Source organism: Nicotiana sylvestris, chromosome 11 (genome assembly GCF_000393655.2).
Source record: "Nicotiana sylvestris chromosome 11, ASM39365v2, whole genome shotgun sequence".
NCBI classification, from domain to species: Eukaryota; Viridiplantae; Streptophyta; class Magnoliopsida; order Solanales; family Solanaceae; genus Nicotiana; species Nicotiana sylvestris.
The window spans coordinates 103,180,368-103,199,384 of record NC_091067.1 but is presented as its reverse complement, the minus strand read 5'-3'; the positions used below and the strand labels follow the sequence as shown (position 1 = coordinate 103,199,384).

At 35.6% G+C, this 19,017-nt stretch overlaps 2 protein-coding genes across 2 annotated transcripts; both read right to left on the bottom strand.

Annotated features, from left to right (window-relative positions):
• Positions 1-4,733: 4,733 nt before the first annotated feature.
• Positions 4,734-7,697, bottom strand: LOC138881427 (uncharacterized). The gene is made up of 7 exons (XM_070161651.1): positions 7,419-7,697; positions 7,045-7,154; positions 6,345-6,906; positions 5,864-6,063; positions 5,086-5,499; positions 4,825-5,041; positions 4,734-4,754 (listed from the first exon to the last, which is right to left on the bottom strand). Exons 1-7 carry the CDS (start codon positions 7,695-7,697, stop codon positions 4,734-4,736), a joined length of 1,803 nt encoding a protein of 600 aa, XP_070017752.1.
• Positions 7,698-13,647: 5,950 nt separating this feature from the next.
• On the bottom strand, positions 13,648-14,768 carry LOC104246922 (probable calcium-binding protein CML15). Its single transcript, XM_009802831.2, has one exon. It carries the CDS (start codon positions 14,470-14,472, stop codon positions 13,990-13,992), a length of 483 nt encoding a protein of 160 aa, XP_009801133.1. The 5' UTR covers positions 14,473-14,768; the 3' UTR covers positions 13,648-13,989.
• Positions 14,769-19,017: the final 4,249 nt, after the last annotated feature.

The window sequence follows — 19,017 nt, the reverse complement described above, 5'->3', positions numbered from 1 at the left end:
CTCAACAACTTTCCTACCCAATGACGGAAATTGGGAACATCTTCCACAACTCCCATGGTTGCTAGAAAAGAAAAGTAAAATTAGAAAAATCAACAAAATTGAAGAAAAGGTTACAAGAAAGTTAGAAGACTCACGTGCAAAATTCCACTTCTCAGGGAAGGGAACGTTCTCATCACCCACTAAACCAATAATGGGGGCAGCAACAAACCTAGCATACCAGCCACGGTCTTTGTCATCATCAGGGCTAACTAGAACTCTTTTGCTCCTGGCTACTAGTGTAAAAACACCATTGCGAAAGAGTCTACGGGAATAAAGATGGATTAGATGTGAGAAAGTAAAAGGCACACTGGCTATGTTGGTCAAATGCCTCAAACAAGCAACAACCCTCATATTATTGGGCCAATTTGACCTAAGCAAACATCAAAGAAACGACAGAACTCGAGAATAACAGGATCAATAGCAGGTTTGAATCCTAATGTGAAAGGTTATGTATAGACAAAGGAAAAATCGATTAAGTAAGAGGTAATTCTTTGATTCGGATTGGGAATAATGATAGGAAAGTCATGACTCCAATGGCAGTCTCTACGAACTAAAGAAATCAAACCTTCAGTGATTTGAGCGGGATAGATATCAGCACGATCTAAGGAAGATACTTGATTTCTAAGAGATTCTCTGTTATTATAGAAAGATAGTTCCGTAGGCACTATCTCCTCTACTAGAGGTTCACGAAGAGGTTCAGAAGATTCCTTACCTCTAGAAAAAGATCTGTGTGAAAGAGAACCTCTATTTCTAGAAGAAGGGCCAGAACTAGGTGAGGGAAGAGAAGAACCATGCAAGGATGAAGATCCTAAATTACGAAGCCTACCTCCTCTTCTGCTCCTACTGGGGGCATTACGGAAGTTATCAACTATGGAGACCCTTCTAGGGTTAGGGTTTGATGAAGACATGATAGTACGAGGAAGAAGCAAACAAAGATTCAAGAACTGAATATTTTGTGAATTTTTATGTGATAAAGACAAAGAAGAAAACTATATTTATACTGCAAAGCAACCATCAAAGGAAAAGGTGCAATGATGTAAAAGTCATAATGAGAACTGATGTTTCGTGGTTAGCGAAGCCGTGAAAAAGCCCTAAAAAGCGCTGCAAAGTTGCAGAACCAATAAAAGGGGTGCCACGCGTGAAGAGTATTAAATGGAAGTGACAAATGAAGCGTTGATTCTGCTATAACATTAATGGTGATAAAAATTCCCGTTTTAATGAATTCTACTTCCCAAATATTCAATTGATGAATAAATGGCAAGTGGGGGGACTATCTGTATTGGCAAAAATTGAGTTTACATATTAAAGTAATTGGAAGATGACGTTTCATGATACGTAGACTGGTCAAAAGAGTTATGATTGGCAAAGAGGCACGAGTTGCAACAGATACGAGTAGAGGCACATGAAGAGACACGAGTGGTTATTCAGAAGACTCAACGCTCGTACCTATTTAATCCAAAAATCAAGGAGAATGAATCTGACAGCACAAGAGAGTATAGATACTGTATGTAATAAGCATTAAATACTGAAAACGTTAGGGAATCTATATTGAATCCCAATGATTATGTAACGTAGCATTTAATGTCTTTAATTGTCTATAATGGCCTTATTATGACAAAGGCATAACGTATAACTTGGAGATAGCTATAAAAGGAAGAGAATGGATCATTTGTAAGGACACAAAATACTATCTGAATACATTGGTTTATTTTGTTTTCTTCTAATTATCTTATTGGCAAAATCACTTTCCTCTATTCATTCTTTGATTATCAGTAACCCGAGTTCTTCTAAATTAAGGCTTTAACCGAAATTCCACTTTTTAGTTAAACAATAGAATATTCTCTATTAAATGCTACCAGATGACAGACATTTATCTCGCTTTCATGAACATCATTCCCTTCGGGAACAAACGAGATTGTTGTCTTCGCACCTGATTGCCTTCAGCCTTCTGCTCCACGTGTCGCTTTATTATGCGAGCATTTAATATGAACATCTTTTACCCTATACATACCTTTTTTCTAAATTTAATCAATTCAATAATATTATTTTCATTCTAATTAACTTGGAGATCACTGAAGATCAAAGGTGAAAAATAGCACGGAAATATCCATACAATGTTGAAGAAACCATACTTGCATAATATTTTTAAGGTTGAAACTTCGTATAGGCAAAGACTTATGGAGCAGTTTTTGCTGAAGTGTCCAACACTGCAGCCAAAGGGTGTAATAAAATATTGAGTTTTCGCTCTAATCTTAATCAACGGTTTTGAGTTTGAATTTATTTGATATAAATTTAAATTAATGAGATCAATAAACACTGTCTCATCGAAAAAGAAGAAGGTGGAATACTTGGATCGAGTCATATGGCTTAATGAAAAAGGAAGGGTACAGTGTTGGAGTACGGAAATTAAGAAGTGTGTGGAGCATCTTAATTAGCATGAAAAGTAAGAGGGAATGTAATGTACCCACGTACCGTTTAGTACGATTACAGCTAATATATGTTCTTTTGGAGATGTTGACCCCTAAAGGCACAAAGCAAAAGACAAGAAGGCAAATGCATGTGACATAGATCCGTAAATCCTACCATCCTGACAAAGTCACCAACCTTGATCCATGGCACAGCCAAATCGTCCCCTTTAATACCTCACCCATAACTCTGGAGTAATAAACATTATTTGTTTGACATATTGGTTCGAGGTTTATCAAATCAAACCAAACCAACTATATCAATTTGGATTAGTTTGATTTTATCGGGTTTTTTGAATTTTTTTTGTTACATGATATTATTTCAATCTTACTTTATTAAAATTATAAATAAAGTTTTGATAAATAAATATATTTTTAGTAAAAATTGTAAAAACTGACAACATCTATTAAAATATTCTTACGGGTAATTTTTTTAGTAACACATGATAGTTATAAAATATTTTCTTAATCGTCTAATAATAATTTTTCGTTAATGTACGCTTTCAAGGTTAATCGCTTGTGTCCGGATTAACTCGTGAAAGGAAGGTTCTTCGAATTCGAAAAAGATTTAAGAATTTAACAGATTTTGACATATGAATATGGAAGAAAAAAGAGATTACATATTTCAATAACACTTGATAAGAAAGTGATGATACATCCTATTATTTAAAGTAAATAAAAATGGGCGTACTTCATAGATCTATTAAATATTGCACCCATGAGAGGATCCCAAATATTTCTAGATATTTTTTTAAAGAAAATTCTATATAAAGTCTTAAAGTATATATATAAATTATACTTTTATATGTTGGTCTCGTTTGGATTTTTTAACTCAATACCAAATCAAATTAAACAAAATCTAATCGGTACTTTTAATCAGTTGAAAATTGTAAAGGTCAATAGGGATTCTGTCAAAATTTTGGAGCATTTAAAAATGAAAAGAGCGCCATATAAATCGACAAAGAGATAATACACACACATGTATGCTTGTATTATTGGAGAGCCAGACAATAGGTGTAACCACATATGCTGCTAATGCTATATCCACCACAGGAGTCAAGTATCTTTCTCGACATGAGTTTCTTTCCTTAATTTTCCATCCATACATTCCTTTTTTCTCTTTTCTTTCCCGTTGCGGATGGTAGTATATGCTGAGTAACAATTGGTACAACTACTCATTGTGGATGCTAAAAAATTCAACAACAATCATTAGAACTGACACTAGCAGGGATTAATGGTTGGACGATCGACAATGTATGGGATTGGAGGTTGTTAGACATGACTTAGTCAACAGTGGCATGGTCAAATTGAGCAAGGTAAATGTAACGTACGTAGCTGAGAGCTGAAATTATCACGCGTATATTATTTTGTCATGTGATGATGTCTATATGCTAAGCAAATTATCATAATTATTTTGTCATGTGGCAACGAGTATTAACAAATTACTATAGATAATACTAACTAACTATAATGGATGGAAGAAATTTGTTTACTAGTAATCGAATAGAACAAAAACCTCTCATTTGTTTCTCTTTTATTAGGGGCAAATTTAAGCTCTCGTCTGGGCCGTGGCAGTGGATGGCTAAAAGGATATCATCCACATAAACTACCAAAATAATAATGGAGGAGGAAGTGATTTTGGTGAATAAAGAGGAGTCATTCTTGCTAGGGAAGTAACCTCTGAAAAGAAGAGATTGGGAGAGCTTTGGAAACCATTGTTTAGAAGCCTGCTTTAGACCATAGAGAGATTTCTTCAATTTGCAGGCTAAAGAAGGATCAGAGGAAGAAGGAGCAATAGTCAAGCCCAAAGGGATTTTCATGTACACCTCTTTATGAGATCACCATGTAGGAAAGTATTGTTGACATCCAATTGGTGGACTGCCCAACCATGCTTGACTGCTAAGGTGAGAAGGCACTTAATAGTTGTGATTTTGACAACTGGATTGAAAGTTTCAAAATAGTCTATGCCCTCTTTCTGAGAATCACCTCTAATCATTAATCTTGCCTTGTATCTCTCAATTGAACTATTAGACCTTTGTTTGATTTTATATACCCATTTTCATGGTATGGCCTTCTTTCCTAGAGGCAAAGGAACAATGTCCCAAATCTGATTTGCCTGCAAGGCTTGAAATTCTTTAACCATAGCATCCTGCCAGGCAGGATGGGGTGCTGCTTGATGGTAAAACTGAGGTTCATGCATATAAATCTTAGTAGAGGTAACCTTGGAATTCACAGGAAAAGTGGGAATGGCTGTGTAGTAGACATAGTCTTGAAGATAGGTAGGTGTGTTAGAATATCTAGTGGATCTCCTATCGGGTACTGTAGAAAGGGTAGGAGTAGGAGGAGGAGAAGAGGAATGAGGAGTATGAGAAGAAGAAGAAGCCACTAGTGAAGCAGCTTGAAGAACCTGAACAGGTGAAGGTGCAGAAGTTGCAGTTGTAGGGGAAATGTCTATAAAGGGATCAGGTGAAATGAGAAAAGCAGGGGAAGGAGATGAAGAATGATAAGGGAAGATATGCTCATGAAAAATGACATCCCTAGAAAATAGGATGGAATGAGATGTAAGATGAGCAACTTATACCCTTTCTTTCCTAAAAGATAACCTAGAAAAACACATGGAGATGCTCTAGGTTGGAATTTATCCATACCCACCTTTGGCAAGGTAGCAAAGCAAAGACAACCAAAGGTTCTTAGACGAGAATATGTAGGAGGATGACCATGAAGTTTCTCAAAAGATGACAAGTTGTGTAAAACACTAGAGGGAAACCTGTTGATCAGGTAGGTGGCAGTAAGCACACAATCACCCCAATATTTGATAGGTAGTTTAGATTGATATAAAAGTGCTCTTGATGTTTCCAAGAGATGCTTGTGTTTCCTCTCAAGAACCACATTTTGTTGAGGAGTGTGGGGAATTGTGGTTTGGTGAAAAATCCCAGAATCAGCAAAATAGGATGAGATTTGAGCATTGGAGCCTAGCTCAAATGCATTATCAGACCTAATTATTTGAACTTTAAAGTTAAAATAATTATGGACCATGGAAACAAAGGCTTTGATAATAAAAAAAAACATTACTCTTACAAGAAAATAAGTGTATCCAGGTCACTCTTGAAAAATCATCAACAATAGTTAAGAAATACCTAAACCCATTATATGTCCTTGTATGATAAGGACTCCATAGATCAATATGTACAAGTTGAAAGGAGTGAGTGGACTTGATAGTGTTATTAGGGAATGAGAGTCTTTGTTGCCTAGATAAGGGACAAACATGAAAAATAAAGGATTATTTTGAAGACAATTTATCAGAAAGAACTGAAATAAATTTCATTCTATTAAATGGCATATGCCCTAGTTTTTTATGCCAGAAAAGATCGGCTTTATTGATAGAAGAAACATGATTATAAGTAGTTGTACAAGCACTGTAATCACATTTAAGAGATGAAGAGATAGCTGATATGGTATTTACAGATGAAATAGACTGTCCCACAATGAGATCTGAATGAATGATATACAACTCATTAGCATCTCTACCAATTTCTAGTGGCCTCTTCAGTGAAGGGACCTGATACAACAAGAGATATTGGTAAATAGGGTTGTACATTGAAATTGATCAACTAACTGTGGCACAAAAATTAAAATTGAACTGAAAGGAAGGAACTAAAAGAACATTTACTAAAATGAGATCATTACACAGTTTTAAAGAACCAGTGCAATTGACTTTTACTTTGTAACCATTTGGTAGTGTTACTAAGTAAGGACAAGGTAATGGTTGAATATTGTGTAGGAGTTCTTTATGTGGGATCATATGGTTGGTAGCTCCTGAATCTAGAATCAAGTATTAACCTTTAATTGAGAAACACAACATAAAGCAACAGAATACACAGCAAAACTACAAAATACACTTGCAAAAGCTCCCATAGCACAAAAGGCAATACTGGGATTCTGAGTTGCAGCAGAAATTTGAGACTGTTGGAATAGACTCATGAGATGTTGATACTGCTCTTTACTGAACCCATGAACTGGACTTCCAGGTAGAGCTTCAGGAGCTGAAAAGGAATCAGTTCTAGGGTCATCAAGCTGAACACATGCTACAACCTTCTGCCCTTTGGTAAATTTGAAGTCATGAGGGAACCCATGCAGCCTATAGCACTTGTCAACAGAATGACCAGGTTTTCTACAGTATTTGCACACAATGTTTGACCTTTTATTCTCAAAACTGATTTTCTGAGAGTAGGACTTATTTGTTGAAGTGTTTTGAACAAGAGTGCATTTGGCATGAAAGGAAGTTGATTCAGAAAGAAATGGAGATCTTGAAACTTGAACTTCCCTTTGACTTTCATCATGTAGTAACATTGAATGGGCTTTACTCAAAGAAGGCACATGAATCATCATGAGGATGTTACTTCTAACATTGGAGTATGTTTCATTCAACCAAGTAAGAAAATGAATGAGCTTTTGTCCTTCATTGCACTATGGTTCTGCTCCACAGGTACAAGCTGGCCCAAATGAAGTAGTTTTTAACTCATCCCACAATTTTCTTAACCTAGTGTAATAACTAGCAATGTCACTAGAACCCTGAGAGACTCCACCAATTTCTCTTTGAATTTGGTAGTATCTACTAGCATTAGATTGACCATATCTCTCCTCTACATCCTTCCAAAGATCCGTTGTAATGTCACACATTACAAAAAAAACTTGAATTAGCTACGAATGTCGTCGCTAATCTGTCACTAAAATGCTTTTAGCTAACATAAATTCTTGATAATCTGTTGTTAATCCGTCGCTATATGAGATTAGCGATGGATTTTTCTATTTAGCTACAGAATTTGACCATAGCTAAAACCTAATTTTTAGTAGTGACGGTGAAGTACACTGTCAGCAATTTCCCTAGACTGAATTACTCAACCATGCAAAGACCATGTTATTGCATCTTAGCCTGTGATCATACAAAGGAGAGTCAGGAGATGACTGAGTGATTCTCCCATTAACCATACCAGTCTTGTTCTTAGCAAATAGAGCAATAAGAACATTCTTTCTCCAAGATACATACCCAGTACTAGAGAAAGGGACAGTTACCAGTGTAACTCCCAGATTATCTGATACATGCACATACAACGGATGAGAAGGATCAAGTGAGGTGTTAGGGAGAATTGTAGTAGAGGTAGGTGATGAGGTAGGAGTCAAGTCTAGGACCATGTGTACAATTCAAAGTTAAAAATAGAGATTGAAACTATTTGACATATACAACAAAGTCTCAAACCCAACGTTTCATATCAAGTACACAGAAGATCAGACACATATATGAACAATTATCAAAATTAGGGCACAAATTTGAACAATCTATCAATTACTGTGTGGAATCGAAGAAATGTTACCGGAATTCCTTGATTGAACTCAAGGAAAGTGAAACCTGATCTTGCAGAGGCAAAATTTGTAGAAAACCCCAAACATTGTCTGAACCATCAAAATTGTCGGGGAAGATCGTGACTGACGAAACTAAAGAAAATAAATCGATGAAATGATGAAGAGCATTGCGGACAACTCGGATCGACGTTCTGATAACATGTTAACCTATGAAATCAATAAGGAATTTGAGAGTTGGATCAAGTTGAAAACCCTAATCGCCTAAGTCGGTGAGAGAGAAAAACTGAGAGACAACAGAGTAAATAGAAATTGATCCATTAATTAAAAATAGAGTCAACTAACTCTATTTATATGTACAAATGAATGTTACTAAAATTGAAACTATCCGGGCAAGGGTCGCTTTCCTGAAATATAAAAAGAGAAATTTTCATAAAGCACCATCTTTTAGTAGTAATTAGCCATCTATAGATATCATTTACTATATTACGGATTATAGATATATTTTTGTAGTTATAAGATGTATTTGATGTATTTAAGTTATTGTATTCATGAATACGATAGCAAAAATAGGCGTGAATCAGGGAAGTCTAGCTAATCAGGTGTTGTATTCGAGTGTATTCGACTGTATTCATGGAGTGAAACATGGGATTACAGCTGGACAGATTATTGTATTCGACTGTATTCACGACGTGAAATAGGGGATTACACTGTTTTTAAAACGGAAAGTAAATCAATTAAATAATAGACTCCTAATATAATTCAACAAACTCAATTATAACACACAAATTTTGTATTTTCAGTTATAAAAAAGATTCTCAACCGAAAAATACCCCCAAAACATAGCAATCTTCAGAGAAATTATATAATACATCTAAATACATAAATTATATTAATTAAAAAAACTTATGAATACATTCATGGCATATAGCGAGATAGTGAATACAATAAAATACATAGAATACAACGGGATACATTGAAATACAATGAAAAAAAGACAATGAATACAGTGAAATACATGGAAATACAACGAGATACATTGAAATATATTAACAGAAAATTCAAGTTGCTCAGCCCCAAACTCCGTCGTCTTTGTTCAACAACAACCCTAATGTTGTCTCGTCGAGCTGGAGGATAAGTAGAACCAAATCAAGAACCCAAAAAAGAAAAGGTCCTTTTTTCCCTAGATTCCCTCTTTTCCTCTCAATTTCTACTCCAAAATGGAGAAAATCGCTATTTCTACTCATTTGTGCCCTAACCTTAAGCCTTTCAATTCTAATTCAAGTTCAGATGTAGGGTTTTCCTTGCCTTGCCTCACTTCTGTACTCCCAAATCAATGTAGAAAGATATTGGCTTGAACAGCTTCAGTTGAACAGCTTCGTTTACTCCTCTTGGTCTTCGAATATTTCGTAAGGAATTTGGTTGTTTTATGAAAGGGAAAGAATTGTTGGCTAGACAGAGAAGAGGAAGAAAATTGGAAATTTTAATGGGATGGAGGAAGAGAATGGGATGTATCAAAGTAGAGAAAGAAGGAAAATATTGTAACCGATTAGCGTATTTAGTGGCTTAGGACTAGGAGGTAACCAAAATTAAATATTTTGCTATAAACCTTAAAAGGTATCTATAGAATATAATTTATTTAAAATAAATAAGGCGTTAACCTTTGATATAGGAGGTAAAAATTTCATATAAAAATGAAAGATGGCCCAATAAGGAAAGGCCCAACACTTATTAAGCTCAACCACGATCTGGACTTGGTATTAAGGCTCTATCAGGTAAAACGTGTCTCACTTTTAAATATTGCTGCATTAGGTTGAACATGGACTGGACCCATTTTAATCGCTGCTTCGGCCTTCAGTAACCTAAGTTGATTGGTCATACAGACAGAAAAATCATATCACAAATTGGGATATTATTTGGTTTTGATTGTCTTTCATTACATTGTCCAATAGATGCAGTTCCACTGGAAAAAATGGGTGAAATGAACAAATAACCATTTTTAGGACCCCCGTACTTAATGAATAGTCAAAATTTAAAAAGTGTTTAAAAGTTTAGTTGTCTCATAATGAATATCAGACATGTCGGTATGAAGTTGAAATCACGAATTTAAAGTTTTGAATTCAAACTTTCGAATCTTAAGTTGGACTCTGTTTAAGCCTATCTTTCGAGCTTTTATAATATTTCTCAAGGGAAAAATACAAGGAATTGAGAAAAGTGTGGACTCTTTACTGTTATAGAAGATTCTCAATTTCTTTGCCCATTTTCTGGGGCTTTACTTGAAGTCTTTGGACTAATATATTTGAACACTTCATCAGTACTTTAGTGTCTAGTTCAGTGTGTGTGTGTTCTAAGAAAGAATGAGTCAGAACTCAATCCTCTTCAAGAACTCAATAGACCTCAGGTGTGAAGAAGTTCGAATAATTTAGATATGAGGTCTGAAGTTAGACTTTGGCAGAGTCTAATTTCATAACCGAATATCTCACTTTAAATATGAAGTTAGATTTGATGAAGCCCAACTTCAAACTGAAGGTCCGCAGAAATAGAAGAAGAAAACAAGTTCAATATGAAATTATCAAAATTGACTAAACTTTAAATAGTTTTTAAAAAATTATTATGCTTTAATAGGGGTTCTACAAGGGGCTAGTCATAATTTCTACGGAAAAGTGAAGTTTTAATTAAAATTTAAAACTATACTGATGTAGTGGCGGATCCACCATTCGTGAAAATATTACATAAATTACATGTAAAATGTGTATATATATATCAAATCTTTGATGATTTCATAGTTTATGATTTGTTGGTACAACTTCTGAATTAATATGTGTCTTACTACTGAACTCTTTCTAGCTAAAGAGATGTCTCTCTTATAACTATTATTTTGCATGAGCAACTACTAGGGGTTGTTATTTTCCTTTTCCTTTGTTTTTTTTCCTTTTTACTAACTACTACGTAAATTTTATAATTGAGTATTTTATTTACATAACCTTTTTGTTGTACTATCTTGGAATTCATAATTGTTTTGCTGATCAGTCGGCCTTTCTATATAAACTTGGAATCCAATAAGTTTTATAGTAATTAATATTAGTAAATTAGATAATGCTAACAAAAGTCCAAACTAAAATCAATTCTATATTAATGCTAACAAAAAACATTCAATTCAGTACTACAAACGGGAATGTATTGAATATCTATTTTTTGTTTTGCAATAATTTAGACAAAAATGCATAACTTATTTTTATTTTTTCTTTAGCGTTTAGTCATGTAACTAATACTTCCTTATTAGTCTACTTATTTTAGCATGACTTAATACTTTTAGATTATGTTTATTTTTATTATTTAATTAGCAATATTTATATTACATAATTTAGTATCTTTATTGTTAAATATTTTAGGATAATGTCATGATACATCTCATATTTTGTATTATTTTCTTGAAATATACTTTAAATAGTTGTATCTTACACTAGGGTTAAAGAAATATTTTAAGCAAAAGTTATACGTTTTGTTCTACGAAGATTTTACGGGGAAAAACCCGAATAATCTTAAAACCCGAAAAAACTCGAGATTGAAAAATCCGAATTTTATTGGTTTGCCTTGGTCTTTAAATTTAATAACCCGACACAATTGGTTTGGTTTAGTAATTGTAAAATCCGAACCAACCCAACATATGTACACCCCTACTTCGAACAGTTATACACGAGAAGTTTTATTGTGTGTCTCACACAATTGATATTGGCACAACTGACATTAGTTGTGTGAGACTCCTTTTTATCTCACAAATTTATGAACCACAATCTTACACTTCTGAGTTGACAAAAATCTGAACCACAAAAAAAATATCTTATATAACTAGTGTCAGTTATATGAGTCACAAAATAAAAAAATTCTTTATACACTTTGTTTTACAAAGTGGCGTTACTGTACCTTTTTTTGTTTCAATTATCTTCTGCTTGCCGGTGGCATACATACACTACAATTCTACAACGGTTCCACCTTTCCTTTTGCCAACATAGGAGAAAGATTTTTTTATATATATATATAATTCCTTTTCTTTTAGGAAAAAAAGGGCGCAACATTACAAGTTTTTATTATATAAAGGGGATTCAACAAGTTTCATATATACATAAAAATAAAATTTCTTTTACCTAAATTTGCTGTATAAGTTTTCCATAGGGATTCAATTAAACTCTCTTCACCATATATAGCTCTGCGCCATGGGTTAGGAGGACCAAAATTATTAAGTGAGAGATTAAGATATTAAATGAAATTCCCGTTTCTTTGTTCTCCAGCTATACCATGTGCATTCTTTTGTAAATTATTGCAGATTTCAATAATAAATCCAGATATATAGGGAAATTAGAAAGATGATTCCTGCGGCGGTCAAAGAAGAGTAGGTTACAGTTTGAAATTTAATTTGTTTATCTCGATCGACGGCAAAAGGAATCTTCAAGAACATGTAATTAATATCTCCGGAAAAGGTTCAATAATATCCTTAAATTATTGGATATAGCTCAATTTTGTCCTCCGTTAGCAAATTGGGCCATTAATATATGGACCAATAATGCCTTCATTTTAGCGGCAGTCCACATAAGCCTTCTCAAAGGCATTAATTAGCTGACAAGGCATCCACGTGGCATCCACATAAGCGGATCTCTCTTAAGCCTGTTCCAATAACCCATTAGCCCATAAAACAAATACTCAGTTATCAATCAAATATTATTGGACCTTTTTCAATTGTTAAATGGGTTTCTAAATTCAGCACAATATTCTCCCCATTTTCTTTTTCAAATCCAGTCTTTACCTTACCTTGAAAGTTTTCATGAACAGTGAGCTTTGACTTCTTTTTTGATGATCTCTTTTCTTGTTCCTCTTTTTCTGAAGATGATGATACTGTAGCATCTGAGTCTGAATTTTTATTCTTATTTTTCTCTGGATTTTGATTGATTGTTCTTCTTCTTGTTGTTATTTTTCATTCTTTTTTTTCTGTAATTTTGGTTTGCGATTTCATGATCAGGCTTATTTGTTATATTTGATCTTATATTTTATGATGGGAAAAATGGGAAAAGGTCCAATAATATATGATTGATAACTAGGTATTTGTTTTATGGACTAATGGGTTATTGGAGCAGGCTTGAGATCCGCTTATGTGGATGCCACGTGGATGCCACATCAGCTAATTAATGCCTTTGAGAAGGCTTATGTGGATTGTCGTTAAAATGAAGGCAATATTGGTCCAGTTTGCTAACGTGAGGGATATTAATGGCCCATTTTGCAAACAGAAGACAAAATTGAGCTATATCCAATAGTTTAAGGATATTATTGGACCTTTTCCGTTAATATCTAAAATCTAGTTATATTATCATTAATTTACGTCCAAAATATCGAGTCACTTACTAAGATCTAGAGGGGAGGAATGTTAGTTTCATGATGTACAAGTAGGTCCAAAATAAATTAAAACACCCTCTTATTTTTCATGCATATGCCCATAAAAAGCAATGACAAAATAAGTGTTATTATCCTTCTCTAATACACAAAAGCTAAAAGAAACAAGAAAAATAAAAACTAAGAGGAAGATGCTAGGAAAAAATCAATGCACAAATTAAATACAACCAGTACCTGTTAAGATGTTGAGGAGATGAATGTACGTTTGTCTTATGTCATACAAGTGGTCCAAATGAAACCCCTCTTGACTTTTCATGCATACCCATATAAACAAATCCATGTCGATAAAAATAATGACAAAAGTTAAAAAGATAAATTTTGGCGAATCTTCTTGAATCATATATACACGTTAATTGAGGCTCCCATAACCTCAAAATACTTTGACATTGACAAACCTTGGTCATTACAAGGATCCAATAATTATTTGACCTCAAAAATACACAAAACTAAAAGAAAAAGAAATTAAGAAGAAGACGCAACGAAACAAATCAATCCAGAAAATACAATAACACACCACAAAGGTCATCAATTAGACCGAGTCTAAAACTATCAAAATCATCTTCTACAAACGGATCAACCAACAACTTTTAACGTTAATTAATGATACCATGTCAGACGAAAATGACCAAAAAGCCACATTATAATTAACATACCGAAAAACCGCTCTAAATAAACCACCATTTAATTAGGAGACAGTTAAACCAAGAACATCAGCTGCAGATCTTCCCATAATATTAGCAAACTCATTAAAACTAATAACACCATCACCATTCGTGTCAGCTTCTTGCATCATATCAGACAACTCTTTATACGTTAACGGACGACCCATTTTAGCCATTGATCCAGCCAACTCAGCCGCCGTGATGTAGCCATTACCGTCACGATCGAATGATCGGAAAACCTCCATGAGTTGTTCTTGATTTATCAAGATTTCTGCATTCAAGTCGGGTAATATGGCATTTAGGAGCTCGTCGAATTCAATGAATCCGTTGCCATTGTTGTCCATGTTGGCTAACAATATGTGGATTTGATCTCCTGTGGGTTTGAGGCCTAATGAACGGAGGAGAGCGGCTAGTTCTAGCTGAGTGAGGCTGCCATCACGATCAAGATCAAATCGCGTGAATATTTCCTTTAGCTGTTTGTGTTGATCCGATTGAAGAGTAGCCATAATTACGCCGTATATATTGCGCTCGTAATAATATCTTATTATTCAGAATAATGATATATATTGAACTCGTAATGGTAGCTGAGTATTCAGAAGAATATACCTATGGTGTGTGAGAAATTAAAGAGAAAGAAGAAAGGAGAGAAGAAAGCAAGATGTGTGAAGTTGTGTTTTTTGTTTGTTTTGGATTTAGTGATGTAAAGACAAACCGTGTGAGGAACTGGGAAAAGAGAGCAAGTGGAGGAAAGAGAAAGGAAATAGTTGACGTTGGGGATGGGGATGGGGTGGGAGAAGGAAATTCTAGAGGAAAATACTTGCCTATATATTTATTTATTGTGATATAAAAGAGTGTGATTATTGGTTTAACGTAATTCTTGGATCTAGGTAAGTTTTATTGGAACTCTTAAACTACTAGTTTTGGATAAGATCAAATTTCTTATCATAGATGTTAACCTGTTTATTTTTATGTTCTTTTTCTTTTTACGAATTAATGATCACTAACTTACGGTATTGATTGCATTCTTTCCTGGCTGCTGTTTAAAATGACAGGTTTGTCATTCAATATGGTTGGTGAAAACGTTAACGAACACGCTCACGAAGGGTTGGGAGAAGGTCACACCTCAAGGAATATGTACACGGTCAAAATCATATGCCCCCGATTTTGTAGGCTCAAAAGGTCGCATTCAGAACAAGTTCAATATAGACCGAGCTCGAGCTCGAAGGCAGAATACGAGGTTCGAAGATCTAAGTGCTCAAGGAATATCGGAGCTGGATATGACCAACCCCGAGATGATGATATTATGGGTTTGTAACAGAAAGAGCAAGATTCCTGCCACGGCTCCAAGATCATGGCGTAAATTCCGAAATAGATTTGTACGGGTTAGTACGAATCCGTACTAGGCGGTTAGATAACTGTCCCAATAAGATTCCTTACTGTAAATAGAAATATACCTTATTTAGGGTTTCCCTACTATATAAAGGGGACCCCAATCATTTTTAATTATCATCAATCATTGGCAAAAGAATATACTCACTTACTTTCTTGTTCATTACTCATCATAATTGTCTCTTTACTTGATTGCTCTTACTTTATTATTCTTGACCAACCTCGAGGCCACCCTAGCTCGAGATCGAGATTGTCTTGCATAATGGTTTGATTTTACTTACTTCCTTAATCTATACGTTAGATTTCTTGGTTATTAATTAGTATTGAATTAAATCACGTATCTTTAAAATCACCAACAAGTTCAATTGTTACTCATATTTTCGAGGTAAACAATTTGGCGCCCACCGTGAAGCTAAAGATGATAATGGTTATTTCAGTACTGATTCTGATAACACATGTTATTTTCACACTTGTTCTTGTCAAGAATTTTTGTTCTCAGGATAAAACATGTCAAACTCACAAAACGCACACGTACACGACGATGATGGTCTTGGATTTCATGGGGAAAACAACAATGTAGCTGCTTCGGGAGCCAGTGTACCACCGATTAACCTTGGGGAAGTGCCAAATGTGAAACTAGTAGATGTTAGTTCACACATTTTTTTGAATGCGGATTTAGACGCAGACCCCGGGGGAAGTGTACGCGGGGAAGTCCAATCTGGTGGCCAAGGAACACAGGGTATAGGAGACGGGGGAGTTACCCTCCAAGTAATATTCGAGATGTTACAAGCTCAACAGATTGCTATCACTCAGCTTCAAAGTCAGCATAAAACTCTAAGTGTGGTTGAACCAGAAGTCACTCGCCGAACTGAGCCAGTGCCAGAGAGATCAAACGGTAATGGCTCGGGGGTTGATCCCACGATTATGAGCATGCTCGAGGAACTCACCAAGAGAATCGAGTCGGGGGAGAAAAAGATTAAGGACAATGACAAAAAAGTGGAGACTTATAACTCCCGTGTTGATCAAATACTGGGGCACCCCCGGTCTTGAAAGGTTTGAATGCCAAAAAATTCGTGCAAAAGCTATTCCCTTCGAGTGCAGCTCCGAAGCCCATTCCTAAAAAGTTTCGTATGCATGATATACCTAAATACAGCGGGACAACCGATCCGAATGAACACATTACCTCGTACACTTGCGGGATTAAAGGAAACGACTTAAATGATGATGAGATCGAGTCGGTTTTGTTGAAAAAATTTGGGGAAACTTTGTCAAAGGGAGCAATGATTTGGTATCACAACTTGACGCCGAATTCTATCGATTTGTTTGCTATGTTAGCAGACGCCTTCGTAAAGGTACATGGCGGGGCTATAAAGGTTACGATAAGGAAATCAGACGTTTTTAAGATAAGATAGAGGAATGATGAGACGCTAAGGGAGTTCGTATACCGATTTCAAATGGAGTGAATGGAATTACCATTAGTCTCGGATGATTGGGCAACACAAGCTTTTATGCAGGGATTGAACGAGCGGAGTTCGATCGCATCATGACAGTTGAAGCAAAATCTAGTCGAGTATCCAGCTGTGACTTGGGCAGATGTACATAACCGTTATCAATCGAAGATCAGGGTCGAGGACGATCCCCTCGGGCTCAATTCATCCAAAAACATTGGCGGTTAAAGCTCCGAGGGATACAAACAGGGAACCAAAATCAAATAGGGAACAGTATTAGCCATATGTCTCGAATCGAAGAAACAGCAGTTTGGGGTGCAATCCCCATTGAAATGATCGGAGAAATGATCGAGGATAGAATTCTCGGGGACTCATGAGTAAGCATGGTTTTGATAAACATCCCGATCCCACAGAAGCACCTCGGTTGTCGGAGTATAATTTCAGTGTAGATGCATCAGGGATCATGTCAGCAATTGGAAAGAACAAAGACACCAGATGGCCCAGGCCTATACAAACCGATCCTTCTCAAAGGAATCCAAGCTTGATGTGTAAATATCATGGCACACATGGCCATAAGACTGAAGACTGCAGGCAGTTGAGGGAGTAAGTAGCTCGATTGTCTAATGAGGGTCATCTTCGAGAGTTTCTCAGTGATCAGGCTAAGAACCACTTCAGGGAAAGAGATGCAAATAGAAAAAATGAGTAGGAAGAACCGCAACATGTAATTCATATAATCTGTTGGCCCAAGTAAAGGTGAGTTTTGAAGACTGACAAAGGAACTCAAACATGGACCAGGTCTATCCTAGTAAACCACAGACATGGTCAACTCAAGCATGTGAGATGCACGAAAAAGAGATAAACCTCACTTACCAGAAATGATATCTCCTGATCCTGATTGAAAAGGTTGCATATTGGATAAGGAGAAAGACTCCTTACACAAAGAGAACACGGTTTAAGAAATAGATAGAGTTAGAGGATGATACCAACTAGAACTCTTCCGCCAAGGAAGAGTAGCATCAGTATTTTAGTCAATCTCTAATTACTAACTCCATAAATGTTAGTGTTGTTCTCTTTTACAGGTAATATACATAAGCAGAAGTTAAACGTGAACTGAGAGCAAAATAGCAACGCAATTTTGCAAGCAATTTATGTGTGATTCAAGCGTGCAATCCTGAAGCTACTTGAACCAGATAGAAGAACCAGTTCCAAGTGTCTGTCTTTTATTCTAGTTCAATTGTAGTAGGTGTTTTCATATTGTACCTTTCAGCTTTATCTAGAAGCAATTGTATTAGGTACTCAGAGTTTTCAAGTTAGTTTTAACTTAAAGTTGTCACAACAGTTGAGGTTGTGTGCTACAACAAGATTAGAGTTAATCCTAGGTTTACAAAAAAGTTTTTGTAAATGCATTTTTTGGCTCAGTATTTTAGTGGAGAATTTGGGAAAATCCTACTGGAAGGTAGGTCATGGTTTTTTCACCTTTTGAGCTAGGTGTTTTTCACATAAAATCTCTGTGTTCTTTAATTTCTGTATTTATAATTCCGCAACATTAGTAGTTGGAACACATAGAAGAACCAGGTCCTTCTATAATCAGATTAAACGAAAAATTGGGCACCACATAAATCACCCCCCTTTTGTGTGGTATTGAAGTATCATTAATTGGTATCAAAGCAGGTTATCCTTAAAGAGGTTAGCACCTTAGGAACAGATCAAGATGGGTGCACCACCTGGAAACTGGGAAGGATAATCCACTGCGAGGCCTCCACTCTTTAATGGCTAGTACTACTCCTGGTGGAAAAACAGGATGGGAGATCATATCATCGGAGAGGACTATGAACTCTGGGACATTGTTACTGATGGTCCCCTGGCCACCACGAAGAATAATGCTGAAGGAGTGGATGTGCCAAAGACTAGAGCTAATTATACTGGTGAGGACTTGAAGAAGTAGGAAAAGAATGCTAAGGACAAGAAATGGCTTATGTGTGAACTTGGTCCAGATGAGTACAGTAGAATTCAAAGTTGCAGTACTGCTAAGGAAATTTGGGACACTTTACAAGTGGCTCATGAAGGAACTCTTCAAGTGAAGAGATCAAGAGGAACACTGTTGTATTCTCAATATAAGAATTTCATCATGAAGGAAGGAGAAACCATCCAAGAGATATATATAAGGTTCACAATACTAACAAATGGACTTAAGTCTCTTGGAAGGATTATCCT

What these genes read in the sequence shown, in the direction of transcription:
- LOC138881427 (XM_070161651.1), bottom strand. Translation starts at nt 7,697, where the DNA reads ATGGTCCTAGACTTGACTCCTACCTCATCACCTACCTCTACTACAATT. An exon ending in ATTGCTAGTTATTACACTAG is followed by an intron (nt 6,907 to 7,044) that starts GTTAAGAAAATT and finishes CTCCAATGTTAG; the next exon opens with AAGTAACATCCTCATGATGA. An exon ending in TATCTTTTAGGAAAGAAAGG is followed by an intron (nt 5,042 to 5,085) that starts GTATAAGTTGCT and finishes CCTATTTTCTAG; the next exon opens with GGATGTCATTTTTCATGAGC.
- LOC104246922 (XM_009802831.2), bottom strand. Translation starts at nt 14,472, where the DNA reads ATGGCTACTCTTCAATCGGATCAACACAAACAGCTAAAGGAAATATTC.